The sequence below is a fragment of the Parambassis ranga genome, chromosome 22, assembly GCF_900634625.1.
Source record: "Parambassis ranga chromosome 22, fParRan2.1, whole genome shotgun sequence".
Taxonomy (NCBI): Eukaryota; Metazoa; Chordata; class Actinopteri; family Ambassidae; genus Parambassis; species Parambassis ranga.
The window spans coordinates 16,485,750-16,506,987 of record NC_041042.1 but is presented as its reverse complement, the minus strand read 5'-3'; the positions used below and the strand labels follow the sequence as shown (position 1 = coordinate 16,506,987).

Below are 21,238 nucleotides of genomic sequence, written 5' to 3'. Positions count from 1 at the left end.
TGTGAGACACATCAGGGCGGGGCAAGCAAATAGGAGGAAGTCACAAGGAAACACCGCTTTCAAAATAAAACAGGAAACACAACCAAAACCCAGGAAAATACAAAACCAACCACAAATACAATGGGAAACCAAGGACAGGCATGGAAACAAACCCAACAGAACCAGAGAGAGGCCAAATGCTAGGATAACTTAGCTTTACCAACACAAGTACCGTCTTTAGCGCCGGCTAACTAAATTACAAGAAATCTGCAAGATGATGGAGGTGAAGGTGGGTGAACACCTACACAGCCGTATCTCAGAGAGCTAACACAGTTGTACAAAAACCGCAGTTCCTAAAATGACCACCTGAGGGTGGCACCAGAAGGAAACCAATTTCAATTGACAAGTACTTCAGCCTTCACATGACACAGAAACCTGTGGGCGATGTTTCAGCCATTTTTATGCTGCATTACAGGCCTACCACCACCTATAGTAAAGCACAGAGCTCCTCTGTGGGTGGTACTGATCCAAAGTCCAGGAGGCCCATAGGCTATTAAACATATGTGGACTACCATGAGTGGCAGATTGATGTTTATGGTCAATGTTTGTTCTTTTTGGGAGATTTTTGGCTGAGAGCTCAGTGCGGGTCTTCTATTTATTAATTTAACAACCTGCTATGTCATGTGGGTTTTGGTTGATGTCATAAGGGGCCCCTAATTAAACTGATTTATTCTTCTGGAGGCTGTGTGTAATGTTATGTTACCCTTGGGTTTATTGCAGCTCCATCCATGATTGAACAGACTGCGCATTGTTTACCCAGTCCCAACATGTTTATTTCCTGATGATGAAATCCTCATCACGATGAAGGATCCGGTTATAACGTGACAGGATCCAGCTGAACCCAAACCGAGCAGCAGAGCAGCGGTGAACTTGTGCTCAGGCTGTGATGCACACGGGTGACGCCGCGCTCCTGTAGCTCCGCATAACCAGAGACTGGCGTGGGATCGGTCCCTGCTGCGCTTCATCTGGAATAACGTCGGGAAAATCCCCCCCAAAAAATTCATTAGCGGCTGTGTGTGAGTGTTTGAGAGAGACTGTGTGAGTGTGATTTTTTTTAAACAAAAAAGGAGGCGAGCAGTGTTGAGAATAATCCCTTTTGGGCAAACGTTTCCATCGGCAGGGGGGGTTCTGTACTTTGCAGAAGCAGAGCAGATTTATTCCGGCAGAGAATCAACCAAAAATAGGCAGTAATAAGGTAAGAAGCCGTCTGCTGCACATGTACGTATTTGGGATTATACATGCAAGGAGCAGTGAAGGGTTTATGATAACGTGTCGCGCATTATGCTTCATATTTCGTGTGAATGAATGGGGATTGATGAGGTGAGGGGCTGGCTCACTGGCACCTGCGCATCCCTCCAAAATGAAGCTTCATATTTTCTATTTCTTGCCAGAGAAAACACACACAAATATGACGGAGAGGGATGTTTTGACGAATTCACAAAATGTCACCCAAGATGTATTTATTGGCTGCAGATAATTGGCTTTTACACGCCTGTGATGGAGGCTCTGCGCCGCGGAGCGGAGCGCTCTGTTTGGATGTGAGATGGTTGGGGTTTTTTTTGGACATGTTTGCGCGCAGAAAGATGTGATTATAGAAGCAGGACGCTGGGATCAGATCTGAAAATGCTCTCACTGCGTCGTTTCCATCGGAATGCAGCAGCGTCTCCTCTGTGCTCTCACAGGAGGCGGGCAGCTTTAACAGCATTAACTCGGATGTCACTGCCCAAAGCGTGAAATAAAACAGCATCTGTTGGTCTCTGTGTGTGTGTGTGTCCTTTGTACCTGTGGCCTGTAGTGATATGTGACAGGTATTTCTATGTCTTATCAAAAAAACAAAAAAAAAAACAAAAAAAACACCGCAGTTGCGTGATGGCGAGCCGCTTCCTCAGCAGCTCCACGCTCCGTGAAACAGTTCTGTCATCTTCCTGCAAAATATTTGTCCTCAAGGTCATTCACTGAAGCCTGTTCTACACATAATACCCGACATGTGTTGGTGAAATTTTACACATCGGGCTCATGCGTGACACGCAGGGGATGCACATCAAACGCGCAGATTTTTTGGCTGCAGCGCACATTTCTGCTGTTTATTGTGGAAGGCCTGAGCCAATGCAGTGCTGTCTGTGGTGGAGCTGCAGGTCCAGCCTGCTGCTGCTGCTGCTGCTGCTGCTGCAGAGACCTGGACCTTAACATGTTATGTGTTAGTGTGGAGTGGTGGGCATCACCACGATGGGCCGCGTTTGGACATTCTGCTGCCTCATTTGGTAAATTATGGATTGGAAATTGACGCATTCCTGCACACATTATGTCATTTGCCACATCATGAGTCAATAATTAATGAATGTGGGGCTTCTGTTCTGGTGTGGTTGCTCAAGTTGTCATGCTTGCTGCTGAAGGCCTAATCCACACCGATCGGTCTGTGGATTTCCCACAGCTGGTTTAAACACTATACTGCATACACAGACCCTCGGTTATAAGCTATATTTCCCACTGATCCAGATTACAGGAGGCCCCCGCTGTGTGCCCCTGCCCTCACCCAGGTCTGTGGATTTACTGCAGCAGCGCCTCTTTTTTATACAACCGGGCACGGGCTTTGTTGTCATTGTCAGGTTATAGGACAGCGTTTGCAGTGGAAACTTGATAGCAGCGATCGAACATTTGATGAAGTGGATCTGCTGTGACAGTGATGATCCAGGTCAGTGCTACCCGGGCCACAGACTGGCACAAACAGGCTGAGGGGACGGAAATAGAACACGAGCACCAGGGAAATATTTGCTGCCATCCAAGGAAAACACACACACACATTTACTCTGTTTGAAGAGGTTTTCATGCTGCCATCGCTCAAGCATAGAGAAATGCATTATTCACATGTTCTTGCACTGCAGGAACCATGGGAAAGCAGAACAGCAAGCTGACTCCCGAGGTGATGCAGGATCTGGTGAGGAGCACAGAGTTTAACGAACACGAGCTGAAGCAGTGGTACAAAGGCTTCCTGAAGGACTGCCCCACTGGCAGGCTGAACCTGGAGGAGTTCCAGCAGCTCTATGTCAAGGTTTGTGTGAGGAAGAGGTTTAGGGGGGGGGGCACCGCCTCTCCTGCTGCTGTTAGAGTTCTGTCTGTAAGTGTAATCAAGCCAAGACCTCATAAAACCTGACTGAACACGCCTCTTTTACATGTGCAGTTCTTCCCTTACGGCGATGCTTCAAAGTTCGCACAACACGCCTTCAGAACCTTTGACAAAAACGGAGACGGCACCATAGACTTCCGAGAGTTCATCTGCGCCCTGTCCATCACGTCCCGCGGCAGCTTTGAGCAGAAACTCAACTGGGCCTTCAACATGTATGACCTGGATGGCGACGGCAAAATCACCAGAGTGGAGATGCTGGAGATAATCGAGGTGAGGGGATTATCGAGTCATTAAGCCTTCACTCATCAGGGGACTGGCTCTGCTTTTGTGCTGTTATCAGTCTCCTGCACACCTGCAATGCCTTCAGCACACACACACACACACACACAGAGTTTCATAACCACAGAAACTGCAGCGTATTGAATTGCATTAAGCTATTTCTAGACAACAATCAGTATAGTGACTCTGACATGTATCAGTGACATTGCAGCAACTATTCCTGTGGTGATAAATGTGGTGTGTGTTTCAGTCCAAATCTACAGCAGAGGTTTTCTAATCCATACCATCCTTTTCAGGCTGCTTTTATCCACATCATTTCAGCATCACATCCTCCGTAAAGTTCCCATAAACTTCCAGTGAATCCCAAAACAACACATATGATCAGTTTGATCAGTCACAGGTTGTCATAAAGCTCATAAAGAGCCAAGTGAGGGATCTAAATCTGTTATTTAGCACAACATATGATACCTGCATGGCTTTCGCTGTGGTACAAGAATCCCAACTTGGATTCCAGACGCCATGTTTAGAGCTTCAGCTAAGTGTAAGAACCAGCTCAGAGATGGAATTCACCTCTCCATGTGTGGAAATGGTGTTTTTTTGGCCAGATGTTTGTGATGTTTAGCTGGCAAACTAACACAAATATTTTAAATATGTGTATATGTCTTGGCATAGTTGAGCGTACAGGCACCCTCGCTGGGAATGATTTATCCACACCTCTATGGATAAATGAACACACGTAGGCTTCAGCGTATTACATAACAAACCACAATCCTCAGCTAATTTCTCACTGTGCCTCACCCACAGGCTATCTACAAAATGGTGGGCACTGTGATCATGATGAAGATGAACGAGGACGGTTTGACACCGGAGCAGAGGGTGGACAAGATCTTCAGCAAAATGGATAAAAACAACGACGACCAGATCTCGTTGGAGGAGTTCAAAGAGGCGGCGAAGAGCGACCCGTCCATCGTGCTCCTGTTGCAGTGTGACATGCAGAAGTGAGCTGCTGCCCTCCCCACTCCACCACACACCACACCACACCACACCTCCGCCCCTTTGCTCGCTCCTCTCCCACCCCCTCACCCACCTCCTCCTCCCGTCTGTATCCACACACTCTCTGGACAGCAGCACACGTTTTAATGTCTCATTAGGTTCTCTGCCATTTCCACAGGAAAAACAAAAACAACAAAAAACAATGCTTGGACTATTTTTCAATGGACTCGCTTCTTGTGGTCGTATGCATGAGAATGTCAAATGCTGAATAATTTTGAATATAGCTATAAGATATCATAACATTTCTATTTCAGAACATGCCAATGTGATTTGTGCACAGTTAACCCTACACATTCTCATGAAAACCTTAGCTTGTGTATCAGTGGAGCACTGCATTCAATTATGTTCCTGCAGTATTTAGGATCCCCCCCGAGTGTTCACTGCTGCAACTACTGTACGCTTTACATAATAGTAACGAAACAATAATTCCTATGATAATTGTAACTGTCTCTACTATCCAGACTTGTTGAGCTCTTGGAGAATAGAGAGGCTCCTGTCTGTCACAGATGTTTTCACACGGTGGAACCAAGAAGAGTAGGTTCTTTGCATGCAAATATTATGTGTCAAAAAAAACAAAACAAAAAAATATATAATCTCTTACCTTTTGCATCTTTAGGTGGTTATAAAAGAGAAACCCTCATACTAAATTCATTTAATATTGTTGCATGGGATGTACAGTAATGTGACTCATTACATTATAGTAGTTCACCCCCCCCCCCCCCACCCCTCCAGTAATGAGGGAGCATGCTTCCCTCCACCTGATACACGTTTATGTGTGACACGAGTTTTTTTCTTTTTGAAAGATATTCGGGTTGCAGTCGGCAGAAGAAGACCTTTTTTTTTGTTTCTTTTTTTACCATAAACATTATTTTTCCGTGACTTCTTGGATGAGCAGAAATGTGTTCCTCCCTTCATGATTATTATATTGTACTGCTGCCGCTTAATCAAGAGGAAAAGCCAAAATTACAGCTCGTCATAACCGGCGCAGTACTCTCACACATTATTATTCGCCACGATGATCTGAAATTGGCTTCTTTCTTTCCAAGCTGCTTATTTGATTTCAGACTTTAAAAAAAGATACTCAGTACATATCAGTATGTTTACAGAAATGAAGAGCACTTCGAAATGATCTTGGCTTTTGACCTTATTGCTGGGAGCTCACTCTCAAGGCTGGGGACCTCATGAGAGGGGCTCCACTTCCAATACAGCAAAAAAAAAAAAAGAGGGAGAAAAGCCTCATATATGTTTACTAGACACACTGCATTCCTTCGTATACAACATTTTTGTAAAAGGAGAAACTTTTTATTGATATATATCTTCTGATCGATTCCGTTTGCAGCTGTCATTTAAGATGCAGATGAGTGTGAGACGGCAGCGGGTTGTTGATGCACGCTGGAGCTGCTGTGAAAGAGGAAGTTTTGCTTCCCCCGTTTTTCTTTTTTCTTTTTGAGGCTATGCAAGCATGGACTGAGTGTCTGCTTGTAGTCCACTGGCAGCAGTGGAAGTTGCGGGAGCTTTTCATTGTTCTATCTGTCACATCACATCACCACACCGACCCTCACATTTAAATCAACGTCCTATGATTTATGGATTTCAGTCCAGTTGCCACATCGGATTCTTTGTCTATTAAATGTTTATATCAAATATGAAACATCATACTACAAGTGACTGTATTCTTTTATACATGTGGCATGTGTTGCACCCAAAAATGGATTCTGTAGTGATTAAAATGAATAAACCATCAACAGGCTTTTTCAAAAGACACGAGCGAGCAGGTGTTCATGGGAAGGAAGATGGCGGTGGTTGTGTTGTTGTTGCCGTGCATGGATGGAGAAATGAATGAATGTGAATTAAACCATTTATTGTAACAATGGTTAAAACACCAAGAACAGCCCAGCTAAGAGAGGCGTAACAATGAGATGTATTAACACTGACAGGCAGGATTAGAGAGAGCTGACACAGATTAAAAATCTTGTGGGCAGACTCTTGAGGTAAATCTAAAAGGAACAGGAACATTTCATTAAAACACACACAGAGATATTAAAACACTTTTACAGTCATACAGGGTAAGACTCCCGACAAACCATCTCCTGGGTCAGTTTAATCAACCATCACTGAATTTAGAGCTTGAGACGTTAGCAGTTAATGGTTCCATGGCAGGCATCGTACCTGTAATCTCTCACATACATACACAATCTGGCTCCTCATTCTTCTCATAACGTCAAAGTAAAGCAGTAATAAAATCATTCATTCCTGCAAACACACACGCACACATGCGCTCACGCACAAATTACATTTAACCCCCCAAACACAGACAGTCCAATAGTTAAGAGTCTCTGTGCACATGAGCATCCATTAAATGTCTTCTTCTCCTCTTTGACTCTGATCTCTTTCTGGGTTCTGAAGCTGGTGGATTTTGATAAGGCTCGACGTAGGCAGATTGCTTAAAGACACAAAAAATCAGTTATCAATGCAGCTGAGGGTGTTATTTTATAAATGATGTCATTTGTAAAAAAGAAAATGACAGAGAGAAGTGAAATGACAGAAACAAACCTGATGGTCAGGGGCGTGATGAACAGGAACTGTCGAAGGTGCTGCCGCTCCGACAGCTCCAGCAGGAGATCCAGACAGATCCCTCGATTGTGCATGTCCTGCAGAGAACAGCTGAAGTCAGTAAAACTTTTATTTTTTTTCCTTTTTTATACAAATTACGCCAATATCACGTTTCTAATCTCTCTCGTCTGCTCACCATGTAGACGTCGAACTCGTCCAGGCATCTGAAGGGTGACTCCGTGATCTCCCACAAAGACAGCATGAAGCAAACCGTGGAGAAAGAACGCTCGCCGCCGGACAATGACCTCATGTCACTCACATCATCCTCCTCCCTGCCCGGAGGCTGCACCTTTGTGCCACAACAGGTGTGTGTATCACTTGTGATTATTTGAAAGAGTTTATAGTGAGGAATAAGAGAGGGACTTGGATCGAGAGCCGCTGCGCACTTTTAAACTGGAGTCGGTTGTGGATTTGACGCATTCATGTTTGTGTCGTTCTTGAGATGGTCACGTTTATACTTACCCATATCGACAGCATCTCATTGTTGTGGTCGAAAATCATTGAGCCGGAGCAGTTCATCCTGATCAGGAAGTTATTGAAGTATAACTTACATCTGACAGAGAGGGACCTTCAGGAAGAGGAACAGGGTGACATCCCACTGACAAAATTTTGGAACACTTCCGATCTTAGGAGGTCATTTACCTACGCATGGTTTTGTATCTGTTCTGTCTGTCTGACATGATAGCATCGAGGCGATCGATGAACTTCCGCAGGTCCCTCACTTGGTTGGTTTTACCTCTGTAAAGAGCGAGGGCCTCAGCATACTCCCTAATGAGGACAAAGAGAACAAAGTGCCACCACTCAAACTTCAGTTTTTATTGTACAGAAAACTACCCACTGATGTACAGATGTCATGTGTAAGCTGTGTGGTACACAAGCATCAAAGATGTCTGACCTGACCACCTGCTCCCGCTCTCCATGGTTGCTCTCATGCACCTTTATCTTCGTCTGCAGTCGGGTGATTTCTGTGTCGATGCTCTTCGGGCTGCGGTTCACCTGCTGCCGCTCAGGACTGATCTGTGTAGCTTTGGCCACATATTCCTGTCGTCAAATCACATGATTTGATTTAAAAAAAAAACCTTCAAAATACAATGATCTGTTTAAAATGAATAAAAGAAAAGAAAAAGTTACCTCCAACTCTTCTTCTCGGAGGGTCAGGTCGCTTTTCATAGCTTGGATGTTGTCTTCATGAGCCTTCAGTTTATTTTCAAAAACTTTCAGGCTTCGCTCAAATTTTGTAGTCTGTGCCTCTAGTTTCATCTGCTCATCCTTGAAGGCAAGAAAAAAAATAAGAAAAAGCCTTTTCATCTTTCAAACACCACAGAAATCAGCCTGCAAACAAGGCTGTCAACAGTCCTTTAGTCTCTGAAACTGAAACTATTTTTACCTTCAACGACTCTATTTCCTCTGAAAGCTGATCAATCCGCTCTCTAACAGATGCGTGCTTGGAGTCTGCGTCCTCTGCCTTTGTTCGATGCTTGTCGAGCTCTGTCTTTGCTTCCTGGACGGTTTGTTTTTCTGCCTCAATTTTCTGTTGGTTCTCTTGGGCAACTTCCTCCTGTACAGTTTTAAGAACATAATTTATGGTGGGATTTGTGCCTGTGCTGAAAAATGAAATACAAAAAAAAGGAAAACTGAAGGTTTACCAGGGAGCTGATATCATCGATTTGCTCCTCACCAGCAGTCTCCAGCTCAGTTATTGTGGCTTTTGTTTGATTCACAGAGGCCTGCAATAAAATACATGAAGACAAAAAAATCTGACAATGTAAAAGATTCAGACAAATCGTGCATAAAAGCCTAAAGACATCACGGAAAACAGGGTGAAAGCAAAAAGAGGGTGAGAGACTGCCTGAGGAGGACAGTTCACTGACCAGCGTCTTCTTCAGGGTCATGATGGTGCTGTTCAGGCTGCCCTCCATGCTCACGATGTCTTCAGTGACAGAGTTCACTTGGAGCTGAAACCTGGACAGCTGAGCTTGGTGATTTTCCAGTTCTGACTCCAGCATGCTGTGATCAGAAGAGTCCATTTCAGACCAAAACTCGACACACAGTCAGACATAAATACGCCACAGTTACCTTATTTCTGTCTCCAGATCCCCGCCGAGGTATGTGGCCATGCTGAAGTCGGAGGTGTAGTAGCGGTTTGGATAAACCTGATCTCCCTCAGCAGTGAACGCTTCCCTGCAGTATTTAGGCGGCCGACCGCGCTGCATGACCTTCCTCGCTTTGTCTTTTTCCTGAATTCAACCATTAAATCATTCAACCATCCGCAGCCATTTATTATAATAACACAAAAAAACAAGGCTTTGTAAGACACGAACTTTGATTATGAGAACGGATTCTATCCCTCGCATGTCGATCAGGCAGTTGATGATGACCGGGCTCGTTGCTGTGATCATGTCCACCATCGATGGGAATTCTGGATGAAACGCTTTCCTGTGAAAACAGAAAACGTTAACATTGGGCTGGAAAACCGTGGCACAAAGTCTGAAACACTGCTGACCGTCCATGAGTGTTGTAAATCTTATTAGAGAACGAGCTGACGATGATCTGCGGCCTGTTGCCCTGTGGATAATGGTGACGCATCAGCTGCTGAAGGACGGCCTCGTCTTTGTAGTTGTCGCAGCAGAAAGCCTTCATGAAGCTTCGCAGGCAGCTCTCCACGGCCATTGCTAAGGAAGGGTCCTTCAAAGTGATGCACGCTCCTGAGACAAAACACAGGCTGTCAACTGCGTCATATTCACTGTATGTGCAAAAGTATGTGGACACCGATTTACACCAAATGTCTGCAACCTCTGGGGGTACCTATAGGACCCATGGGTTTCTTGACGAAGCGTCCTTTGGCGTGAGCCTCAGCAATCGATCCCAGCAGGTCGGGCATGTGATCTCCAAACCGCTTCAGTTTGTTGGAGCGACTGGAGAGCAGCTGGTTTTTCCTCTTCAGTTTGGACTCGTATGATGCCTGGACGCTCTTTTCTTCCAGCCTGGTGAATTTAAACATTAAAATGTCACCTCCCTCACAGCTCTGTGTGGAGGCCACCTGGATTTGTTGTACCTCAGCTTGTCCCGCTCTTCCCTTCCTCTGAAGAGCGCCTGATGTTTGTTCTTGATCTCCTGGTTCAGCTGTGTGCACGTACTCTGAAGCTGAGCAAGCTTTTTATTCAGATCACACAGAGTCTTCTGCCGTTTCATATGCTCTGTTTCCCCTTCGCTGCTCAGATTCTTACTGAAAGAGAAAAAACAAAGGCTAAAGACATCATTAAGAAGGAACTCTTTCACACTTTCATTCTCCTACCTTGTTTTGGCCTTGTTAATTTTCTCCTTAAGAATGTCTTGCTCTTGTTCTGTCTGTTTGAGTTTGTTCAGAGCCCGAAAATAAACCACCTATGGGGTAGACAAAGGCTCTATCACTTCAAAACAGTATAAATTACAGCCACTTCCTCCATCCAAAGCAAACAAACAGTGTGAGCACCTCCTGTTCTTTGTGAGCTTTGCTACAAATCTTCACTTGCTCCTTCATCTTGAGATTGTCCTCTGACAGAGACTCTTGTTCTTCTCTTAGACCGTCACTTTTGTTTTTGATCAGCTGAAGCTTCTTCTCTACTTGTACGATCTTAGTCTGTGTGAAAGAGGAGTAAAAGGAAAGATTCTGAAAGTCTGCAGTCAGTACAGAATGTCTCCTCTAAACTCGCACATGAATGAAGTTTATGCAGCAGCGAGGGCCTGAAGTGCTCTGACATTTATAAATAGTTCTGTATATATAATTTAACACAAGAGGAATGCTTGTGACTCACCTGAAGGAGCTGAAGGTTGTCCTGGTGTTTGTAATTACTGTCTTCCTTTTCAATTTCCTCTTGCAGCTGCTGTACAAGCTGCTCCTTCTCGCTGACCTGAGGGAGATAAAAAGTGCAGCAATTTAGTCCAAATTATTAGCCTGGTAGGAATGAAAAGCAGTGTTCGTTTTTTCCTTCTTAATGGAGGAAGTCTCAGTTAATGTGTGTGTTCTTTTGCTTTTCTTAACAAATAATCACTCAGTCTTCTGCAGAGGATGCAAAGTATCCCCAAAGTGTCCCCAAATCGTCACCTTTTGGCTAAAAGTTGGGCGACTCTGTTGTCAGCAGGTTTAACCGCTGGCTGCTGACAGCATTATTACTTGTTCTGTACTTGGATTAAGTAACTAACTAGAGTCAGGCAATGTCTTTATAGAGGGGTTCTCCCCCTTTGTTTCGGTCTATGTGTACAGTGTTATGTATCTCTGTACTAATACACATTGTAATGCTTACCAAACACCATGCCATCGCCTTCTTCAGATTCTCTAAAACCTTCTTCAGGTCGCGGAAGGACGTCAAGTTTTCATATCGTTCCTTCTTCTGCAGGAAGTCCTGCTTCAGGTCCTTGAGACACTGAAAACCAAAACACGAAGCAAGATGTTGTCAGATTCCTCACTGACAACGTGAAGCTGTGTGTGTGTGTGTGTGTGTGTGAGTATGTACCTCCTCTTGTCTCTCAACCTGCTGCCGTGTGATGGTTTTAGTTTGTTTAATGTGGATGTAATCTCTCTTCATCTGGTCCAGCAGAGTCGCCTTCATGAAGAACTACAAAAGCAGAAAAACCTTCAGACAATCTTACGAGCTTCCTTCAGTACAGAGGATGTAACTCTAAAGGCAGTTTGGTACCTTATACTTGTCTGATTCACTTTTTGAATGCAGGAACTGTTTACTCATCTCTTGGCTGAGAATGGACACAGGATTTTCCAGCTGGAAGACACAAAGAGTGATTATGTTGCAGGTAAGCAGCACAGGTACTTTAGCCTATCTCTCAGAGGTAACAATAAATACCTGGATGTTAAAGTGGTCTAAAATGGCAGTTAATTCCTCCTTTTTGTTTGAGACCAAGTGTCCTAAAATTCCAAAGATGAAGAAAAAGCTGCAGAAGTTAAGGCTGCTCTCTAACGACACAAAAACCCTTTAGTGAGCTCAGTAAATGGCAATCTGACAAGTGCAGTCTTTTATTTATAAAATAACTACATTTATAGTGTATGAAAAACAATCTGTCCAACTGTGCATATAAATATTCAAGTGGTACAACGCAGGCCAGCCGTGCCAAAAATGTATGCACGCTTAGAGAGGAACATTTCTAAAGAATGTATACAGAGTTAGGAGGTGACAGTCTGACTGAAGTGTGCTGTTGTCATTCTCAAGTGTGTCTGGTTATTTTCTGACACTCACTCTGCCATGAAGATTATCTGTATCTGCAGGAAGTCACCTGATTTGCTCTTCAGCCTGCAGGTCCGACTTCCATCACCTGTGATGCGATGCTCGACGGAGATGCAGTCGCCGTAAAGGTCCTTTTTGTAAGCATCCGGGCCTCTGTTTCTCAGCTTAATGGTTATATCTGCAGTGCTACAGAGTGGAACACACTTTATTCGTAGGCTGGGATAGCTGGCAAAGCAAAGCTGTGGCTTCTCCACTTACCTTTCGCCGGTCTTCACAAAATCCCTGAGCGACACTCCTCTGTTCGTCACAGTGGCCTTTCCGCCGAGGCCGACAATCAGAGCGGTCAGAATGGCGCTTTTTCCACCTGAGGGTTAATCCAGCAAACACCAAAGGGGTCAAATCAGTGCATGTTAAAGCATGTTACGTTCATGTACTGCTCCAAAGGCAGAGCTAGAGGACAACATCATGCAAATCACAATAAATCATTCATGTGCAGAAGTGCATCCGAACATCTGTCAATGAATAAACAAATTCATAGATGTAGTGTCAAATCAGGTCAGCGGGGCATGTGTGGCAGCCACAGCACTCCATTTGCATTTCAGAAAACAGGCTGTCACCTGCATGCACCCCACATATATTTGCATTTCTTGGTAGATGGGGACTCCTCATGCAGAAGAAGAAATCTCTCAGAATCTGCTGAAAAACTGCAGATTGTCTCTTGGCATGTTGAGGACCCAGAGGTGATTTGTTGGCAGTAATAAGGGACACCCTCGCCTTGTGCCACCATGTATGAGACCGAGTTATAGAATGACTGTGCATCAAGCGGGTGACATCATTCATGTTCAGAAATAGTGAAGAGTTGCTAAGTTTAATTATCTAAAACAGCTCAAAACCTTCAATAAAAACCTGAACTCCATGTGCATGTAGTAAAACCTGGCTCTCTTTCTACGTCAGGTCACAAACTTACCAATAATCCACTGCACTTTATATGCTCTGCCCATGATGTTCAATAGTTACTATCCTGTGTAATATCAGAACATCGTCATTTTAAAGGGAAACAAATCTACGTCTTACTTCCATTGTTTCCAACGATGAAATTCACATTTGGCCCAAACTCGCAGGGACCGAGTGAATGGTGGCACATGAAGTTCTTCAGAGCGATGCTTTCAATGAGGCCGATGTCTCCCTACAAACACAGAAAACACAATGTAACAAGCTGATGATGATGATGATGCTGATGATGATGATGATGTAAGGTTAATAAAGATGAGTCTCACTGTAGCAGCGCGAGGGAAGCTGCTGTGAGATGGTCCCTGATGGCGTGTACGGTCATGTGGTGTGTTGTCAACAGCAGTCACTCTGCGGCTTTTCGAAGCTGTCTCACCAGTGATCGCTTTAGCTTTCCTCTTACTCATTCTGAAACTGCGAACAGAATTAATTTAGCTCATCATTTTACCATTGATTACTTGCACCAGCTCTAAAACATGCTCCTTGCTTTTAACCTCAGTGATGCAGATTCAAGTAGTAAACAAAACAATACATAACACAGACTGCAGAGTAATAATAAACCGGTTTCCCAAAGAGGAAGCATGAGAAACAAAAATACAAACAAAGAAAGAGGTGTGCGTCTCTTCTCTTGAAGTCAGGAAACAGCAGTTTGCTCCAGCAGGCTCTGCAGCAGCAGGTGTTTGAACAGACACGTTTGTTTCTGAAGAATCTATATTTATATATATATATATATATTAGGGCAAAATAAGGCTGCTTCAGGACCTTTTCTGCATACAAGTACGTACGATACACCTCCAACAGACAGCATTTACTGTCTGCAGCCTTTAAAAAGGCATGTGACCAAGTGTTTACAGACTCCACGCCCAAGCCACAACAGAGACACGGGTGACAACACTCTCCCAACTCCTCTCAGACGTCTTTGGACCACAAAAAACAACTTGGCCTACCGTGATATGCCTTACCCTTGTGCGCACCCTTCAAAAACACCATTCTCACAAGGAGACGGTGCAAATGTTGTAAGACTTCCTGGTCGAACGCTGAAGTGAACAGTGTGTAGCTGTTGTTGTTGGAGGAGGAGGAGGAGGGTGTCAGCGTATCCAAACACGGAACTCAGAGCGCGCTACGTGATTGGCTCGTCGTCTACATATGCCCATGTGGCTCGTGGGTGCGCGCGACCTAGGTGCGCTCGCCACACGCTTGGAAGAGAAAAGTCAGCGTTCACGCTATCGTGGAGAATTTGGCCAAATCTTAAAAACTATTGAGCGTAGTTTGATTGACACGCTGCGCAGAGTGACGTGGCGGCAGTTGTTTCCATCCATGGAGAGCCCTTTAAAAGCCATGTGAGTATCCCCACCTCCAGCCCTCAGTCCTGATAATTAAACCTGAAGTACAGGATGAGACGTGCCGCCCTGTAAAGACAGCGAGATATGACAGACGGCACTTTTTACGTGCGTAAAATGCCGGTGTACACCTGTAAACACACCTGAGAGGCGTGCAAATATGCGCGCGGTGCAGTTTGACCACTCTACTTGGGCGTCTCACTTTAGATAAATCTGCATGTCTGTGTGGTTTCTAGCTTGAGGGATAAATGATCTGAGTGTTTCTGTCTGTGCTCACATACGCTGATGTTTAATTGATGTTGCTACATTTGTCTTAAAACGTGGCTGTTAACGCGGTAGAAAGGAAATAGTTTTTAAATTGTTGCTACATGCTCTGAGAAAACAAAGAAAAGGCTGCTTTTTTAGTCATAAAGGCAGAAAACACAGAACCCACTGGATCCTTTCCTCATTCCATCTGAGCCTGGAGGACTTAAAATCGTTTTACCGGTTTCTTTTTTGGATCTGGCAGCACCTCTGTGTGGCCCAAAGCTCTCTGTCATGTTGCACATGTGTGTAAATTCACCCCAAAAGAAAAATGGCTGCTGCACCACAGCCGTGAAGCCCACCTAAATCCACTAGATGACACACTTAACATCACTTCTGCTGGTGTACACACCAGTTTAAGATCAGCAAAGTTTCCCTCCTTTTAACTTTTTAACAAACTAATTGAAAACTACTTACAATCACATTGTTTTTTGCCTGTATTTACTCAAAAGGACAGTTTGAGGTTCCATTTTTTTATTTTAATACAAATTCCATGGTGAAAAGAAGTCCTAGAGTCGACTCAGTTTTGGCCTTGTAGGTTTTATGAGGAGTCAATGGTGTTCAGAAATATTTTCATGGAAATTCATCCTTGTTTCTGCTTTGCAGGTATTTTTGAGCTCTGAGCATCACCATGTGTTCCATTCCTGGGCTTCCGACACCTGGATCAGAAGTAGCCGTTCTCGTCACAAGGGTAAATCTAAACCCCAGTAATGGTCTTGTGGAACTATGGGTTAACCTGGATGATGAAAGGAAACATATTTATGAGCAGATGAGGGAGAAAATTCAGATTCCTAAGAGAAATTTTAACAGATTAGAAGGACAACCAGGGGACCTCTGCCTGGTCTACATCAATGACGCTTGGCACCGAGCTCGGATTGTGTCCATTCAAAGTGAAACTTACAATGTTTTCCTAATCGACCAGGGACAGTCACACATCGCCACAGGTGAAACTTTAGCATGGGGTCAGAGCGACAGTTTCCTCCTCCCTCCGGAAATTGAATCTTGTGTCCTTGCAAATGTCCTCTCATTGGAGAATAACTGGCCTGAGAAAGCCACAACGTTTTTGATGTCTCTGCCTGGGAAGAAGTTTAAAGGTCTGGTTCAACATGTACTGATGTCAGATAGGATCATTCTTCTGGACATACCAATTGTTTCTAAGCATATGTGTAAGTACAGAGTTGCAAAGAAGATCCCATCAGAAGAATTTAAATGCCTTGTAGAGAATTGTCTGAAGTCACCCAAAGGAGAGGCTTCAGAGGCTCAATACTTTTACCCAGAACTGTTAACTGAAGCCTTTGAAATGGTCAGTGTGACAGAGGTAATGAATCCACTAAACATTTTTTGCCAGCTCCAAATTTTTTCCAAGGCAGTGAAGCTGCTGTCGGAGCAAGTGCACCAACGCTATGAGGAGAGCTCTGATTATGGAGGTGCACAACCGCAGCGCTGCGGGACTCCATGTGCTGCCAGAGGGACAAATGGCAGATGGCATCGCTCGTTACTGAAGCAGAACATCGTGACAAGTGATGGTGTTGTGGAAGTCCTGCATGTGGATGAAGGAAAAACAGAGTCAGTCCCTGTTGGAGACATCAGACCTCTGCTTGGAGAGTTTTTGAGAATGCCAGTTTTCACATATCTCTGCTCTCTGAATGGAGTAAAAGAAGATGCCAAAAAATGGACTGCAGAGGAGACTGACTACTTAAAATCTCTGCTCCTGAATAAGACAGTAGTTACATGGTTTGACCACCAGAACAAAGGTGTCTATCGTGCCACTTTCTATGGAGCTAAGGCCACATGCATTAATGATAGTTTCATAGAGAAGGCAGGCATTATTCTAAGCTCCCCTGAGCAAGATTTAAACGACCAAACTGAGCCCATCTCCTCATCCCTTCTCAGTACACTTGGAGACACAGATAGGTGTGTGCAGAAGACAGTCACTAAGAATGATGGTCTTCCAGATCAAACAGGATCAGTCAGCAAAAATAGAGTACTCAGTGGTAGAACAGACGATGCATCCTCTTCTGGAACTCTAACACACAATAATGCTTGTCTGGATTTCCCCCCTGAAGTGCAGAGTGGTTGTGATAATAGTGCATTTACTGTAGGAAGCAGTGTTGATGTCAAGATTTCTTGCATTGAGAGTCTACAGAAGTTCTGGTGTCAAATAACTGACAGCAGTGATGCTCTTAAACGCCTCATGAAAGAGCTGCAAACCCACTATTCATTTGCCTATCCTCAGCCAATTGTCGAGTCCATCTGTGTGGCCCGCAATCCTGATAACGGCACGTGGTACAGAGCAAAGATAATGGCAAATCAGCACTCCCCTGTAGTTAATGTGAGATTTATAGACTACGGTGAAACTCGAAAGGTTCCTCTGCAAGATGTACGCCCCATTGATCCAGCTTTCTTGCGACTCAGCGCACAGGCTTTTCAGTGTTGCTTGTTCAATCTGATGGATCCAACTCGGACTAACCATGCATTGCCAGAGTTTCAGAAGTTTGTGGATTCAGGTGCCTCATCAAACACTGGGTTGAAATGCATTGTCAAAGGAGTAACATCTGATGAAGATGGTCTGCTGCTTAACATGGTAGATATTGAAACGGCATCCGACAGTGCATGCAAGCTCCTGGCTCAGAAATGTGCACATCCCCCAGGCCCATCAGATGCATTCAATTATTCTACATATGATATTAAGATTGGTGGGAGAGAAAAGGTGTGGGTTACCTCTTCAGAGTCTGTAAATAACTTCTACTGCCAACTGGAGAGGAATTCTGATATGTTTGATAAAATGATGAAAAATGTTGTGCAACTACTCAGAGAGCAGACACCACGGCGCCCAGACAATCTGCTTGGAAATAACAGCATTTGCTTTGCTAGGTACACTGATAACCAGTGGTATAGAGGTCAGGTTGTCAAAATGTCCCCAGAAATCAAAGTGCACTTTGTGGACCATGGGGACACACTTGTAGTGAGTGAGACAGACATTCAACCTGTCCCCTCTGAAGCGAGTGTTGCCAGACATGTTCCTGTGCAGGCCGTTCCACTCGGACTGTTCAATATCCCGACAGATGTACCACAGGAAGTCAACCAGTGGTTTGAAGAGAATGCTGTTGGCTGCAATTTCACCATCTTGGTGGTGGAAAAACGAGAGGATGGGAAACTATTTGTTGAACTGTTTGAGGAATCTCTTAACATTAATGTGAAAGTGAGAGAGAAAATTGCAGAAATCAAAAGCAAAATGTCCCTCTCAAGTAGCTCCAAACAGGCTCATGTGTCCAAAGCACGCTGTTTAACGCAAAAGCTTGTGAAAGCATCAACGACAGAACAAAATGCAGTTCGTGATAGAATGGTGAGGGATGAGCTGCAGATGAGCTCAAAATCCTCAGCCGATGTATCTGCACTTCTGGATGGACATGTAAAGGTTTTGGACGAAGAGAGAAAACCAACATTGAGTGTCAAAGTAACTGTGGCAGAGACTTCCATACACAGTTGCCACAGTGACTCAGAAGTGATAGAGCTTTCCGTTCCATCTTGCCCAAAGGGAAATGTGAACATTTGCCAATTTAAGACCCCAAATATTTCTCAAAACCAGACACATGAGGTTTATGCTTCCAGTATTGTTGGACCACATTACTTCTGGTGTCAGTATGCCAACTCTGACATCCTGAACACACTGTTGAAGCTCACTCAGGAAGCAGGACAGGCACAACAACATGCCATTTTTGGTGAGCCACTGGAACCTGGCAGTCCATGCCTTGCCCTCTTTGTCAGCGACAACCAGTGGTACAGAGCCCAAGTAATCCAGAAAGCTGGCAATAAACTTAATGTTCTGTTTGTTGACTATGGAAACGAGTCTGAAGTTGACGTTGAACATGTGAGATCACTGCCTCAGAGTCTGGTGGCGTTTGTTCCTCAGGCCTTTTTGTGCTCTCTGAGTGGCTTTGAAGAGTTAAAGGGCTCCTGGGATGACAAAGTTCATGACGACTTCTACAATCTTCTGGTTGATAAGCCATTCAAGGTGACCATCTTGAATATGGAAAACCACTCAGAGATCGCAGTTCCTCAATATACAGTAAGAGCTGAGTGTGATGAGCTGGTCATTAATGAGTTGATGCAGAAATACTGGAAATCCCTTTCAGCAGAGCATTCTAAGAATGAGATGACTCAATCAGAAACCATCCCAAAAGTTATTCAAACAACTGGCAACATCACACAGTTTGATGTTTCCAAAGAAAACAATAATACTTCTACGTACAAGAATCCAGAAATCACTGTTAACACGACAGAGATGGTATATGCTTCTTCTGTTGCAGAACCGCATTACTTCTGGTGTCAGTGTACCAATACTGCAGACCTGGAAGCAGTGACACAGCTTGCACAGGAAGCAGGACAGGAACAGCAGGACACAGTGTTGCCCGAGACTCTCGGCCCAGGCAGTCCATGCCTCGCTCTGTTCTCCAGTGACAGCCAGTGGTATCGGGCGCTCGTAATTCGGAAAGCTGGAAATACTGCTGAAGTTCTGTTTGTTGACTATGGAAATGAATCTGAAGTTAACATCAAGGATCTGAGATCTCTGCCTCAGAGTCTGCTGGAGAAGGCACCTCAAGCTTTTTTGTGCTGTTTGAATGGATTTGATACATCCAAGGGTATGTGGGATGACAAAGCTTCTGATGAACTGTATAATCTTTTGGTGGATAAACAACTTAAACTGACTCTGTGCAGCATGGGAGACCATTCAGAGATCAATTTTCCTCAATATTCTGTGGAAATTGAGTATGAGGGACTGAGTATAAATGAAGAAATGAAGAAATACTGGAAACCAGCCGCCAAAAAGTGCATTCTGACAGAAAGCCCTCAAAGAACTGATTCCAGCATGACAAATGTTTGTATCTCTACAGAAAATGTGAATACTTCCATGTACAAGGAGCCAATCATTTCTAGGGATAAGGCAGAGATTGCATATGCCTCTTGTATTGAGGAACCTAATTACTTCTGGTGTCAGTACATCAACACAGAGGATCTAAACAAAGTGATACAACTTGCTCAGGAAGCAGGACAAACGCAGCAGGATGTTATGTTTTCTGAAATTCTCAGACCTGGCAGCCCATGCCTCGCTCGGTTTTCCAGTGACAACCAGTGGCATCGAGGTCTTGTGCGTTACAGAGTTGATGACACATTCTGCGTGGTGTTTGTCGACTATGGAAATGAGACTGAGGTTGACATTATAAATGTGAGGCCGCTGCCTCAAAGTCTGCTAGAGTTTGCCCCTCAGGGCTTTTTGTGCTGTTTGAAAGGATTTGATGAGTCTAAGGGCTGCTGGGAGGATGAAGCTTATGAAGAATTCCACAATCTACTTGTGGATAAACCACTCAAACTGACAGTGTGCAGCATGAAAGCCCATCCAGAGATCGCTCTTCCGCAGTATTCTGTGGAAATCGACTGTGAGGGAGTGGTTGTTAACACACTGATGGAGAAGTACTGGAAAGCAGAGGACACGGGTATGTAGACTTGAGTCTTTTTCCTGCTTTTGAGGGTATTATGATCATTTATATGATGTCTCATTTCTAGTGGACCAGGATGGAACAAGAACCACATAGGTGATCGTGTGGGATTAAAGTCATTCAAAAGCTGTGAATGGTAAGTCACAATATTTTTTTCATCAGTTCTGAAACAGTTTTGTGTATTTTGTGCAAACACCTATGTGCACATAGAAAAATGATTCCAATTTATTTAAACTATAACACATTTAAAGTGGTTATAACATTTTTTAGATGTAATTTATGGCTACAGGGCTGTGTAGCCATAAATTACATCTAAAAATGTTATAAACACTTTAAATGTGAATCATTATTTTTGTATGTGCACATATGTGTTTGCAATTAAAACAAATCATGCAAATCCGGCTAATATTTGCGTCTAGTCATCTAAATCCTTGTTTCTTTTCAGCTGGGACACAAATGAATTCCTGTGGATTGGGAACCAAGTTGTAACATCAATCTGGACTTTTGTTTCTTAAATAAATAATGTAAATAATAAACTTGCAGTGCTTGCACCAAAAATGGGAAGATATATATTTTTTTTGTTTTTAATGATTGCATACATTTGAACAAATTCTGATTAATGTTGTACTGCTATCGGGTCAAGACATAATTGGGGGTTTATTTTTGTTTTGTTTTGTTTGTTGGATATGTGTTCCTACAGTAAACCATCACACCTATTTGTTTACAGATCAGAAATGTAAATTGAAAACTTTCCATTAAAAATAC

The 21,238-nt window shown here is 43.9% G+C and overlaps 3 protein-coding genes across 7 annotated transcripts; 2 read left to right on the top strand and 1 right to left on the bottom strand.

Annotated features, from left to right (window-relative positions):
* The first annotated feature begins 879 nt into the window (after positions 1 to 879).
* On the top strand, positions 880 to 6,386 carry vsnl1b (visinin-like 1b). The gene is made up of 4 exons (XM_028394642.1): positions 880 to 1,234; positions 2,922 to 3,088; positions 3,218 to 3,433; positions 4,247 to 6,386. Exons 2-4 carry the CDS (start codon positions 2,927 to 2,929, stop codon positions 4,442 to 4,444), a joined length of 576 nt encoding a protein of 191 aa, XP_028250443.1. The 5' UTR covers positions 880 to 1,234; positions 2,922 to 2,926; the 3' UTR covers positions 4,445 to 6,386.
* smc6 (structural maintenance of chromosomes 6) lies at positions 6,336 to 14,430 on the bottom strand. Of its 5 annotated transcripts, none has more exons than XM_028394612.1 (27): positions 14,295 to 14,430; positions 13,602 to 13,746; positions 13,399 to 13,510; positions 12,583 to 12,688; positions 12,374 to 12,510; positions 11,947 to 12,008; positions 11,785 to 11,865; positions 11,602 to 11,703; positions 11,392 to 11,511; positions 10,903 to 10,998; positions 10,581 to 10,727; positions 10,404 to 10,492; positions 10,164 to 10,334; positions 9,902 to 10,092; positions 9,612 to 9,813; positions 9,430 to 9,544; positions 9,185 to 9,345; positions 8,980 to 9,115; positions 8,755 to 8,835; positions 8,496 to 8,666; positions 8,240 to 8,377; positions 8,004 to 8,149; positions 7,751 to 7,876; positions 7,571 to 7,676; positions 7,245 to 7,397; positions 7,049 to 7,146; positions 6,336 to 6,938 (listed from the first exon to the last, which is right to left on the bottom strand). In XM_028394612.1, the coding sequence occupies exons 2-27, from the start codon at positions 13,737 to 13,739 to the stop codon at positions 6,851 to 6,853; spliced, it is 3,273 nt and encodes a 1,090-aa protein (XP_028250413.1). In that variant the 5' UTR covers positions 13,740 to 13,746; positions 14,295 to 14,430; the 3' UTR covers positions 6,336 to 6,850. The 5 variants fall into 5 exon arrangements, 4 of the variants coding, with proteins under 4 accessions (XP_028250413.1, XP_028250412.1, XP_028250414.1 ...); XM_028394611.1 differs by having other exon boundaries at positions 14,280 to 14,421; XM_028394613.1 differs by having other exon boundaries at positions 9,914 to 10,092; positions 14,280 to 14,421.
* A 111-nt stretch (positions 14,431 to 14,541) lies between these two features.
* Positions 14,542 to 20,478, top strand: LOC114427828 (tudor domain-containing protein 6-like). The gene is made up of 3 exons (XM_028396033.1): positions 14,542 to 14,672; positions 15,582 to 19,578; positions 20,245 to 20,478. Exons 2-3 carry the CDS (start codon positions 15,607 to 15,609, stop codon positions 20,476 to 20,478), a joined length of 4,206 nt encoding a protein of 1,401 aa, XP_028251834.1. The 5' UTR covers positions 14,542 to 14,672; positions 15,582 to 15,606.
* The last annotated feature ends 760 nt before the right edge of the window (positions 20,479 to 21,238 follow it).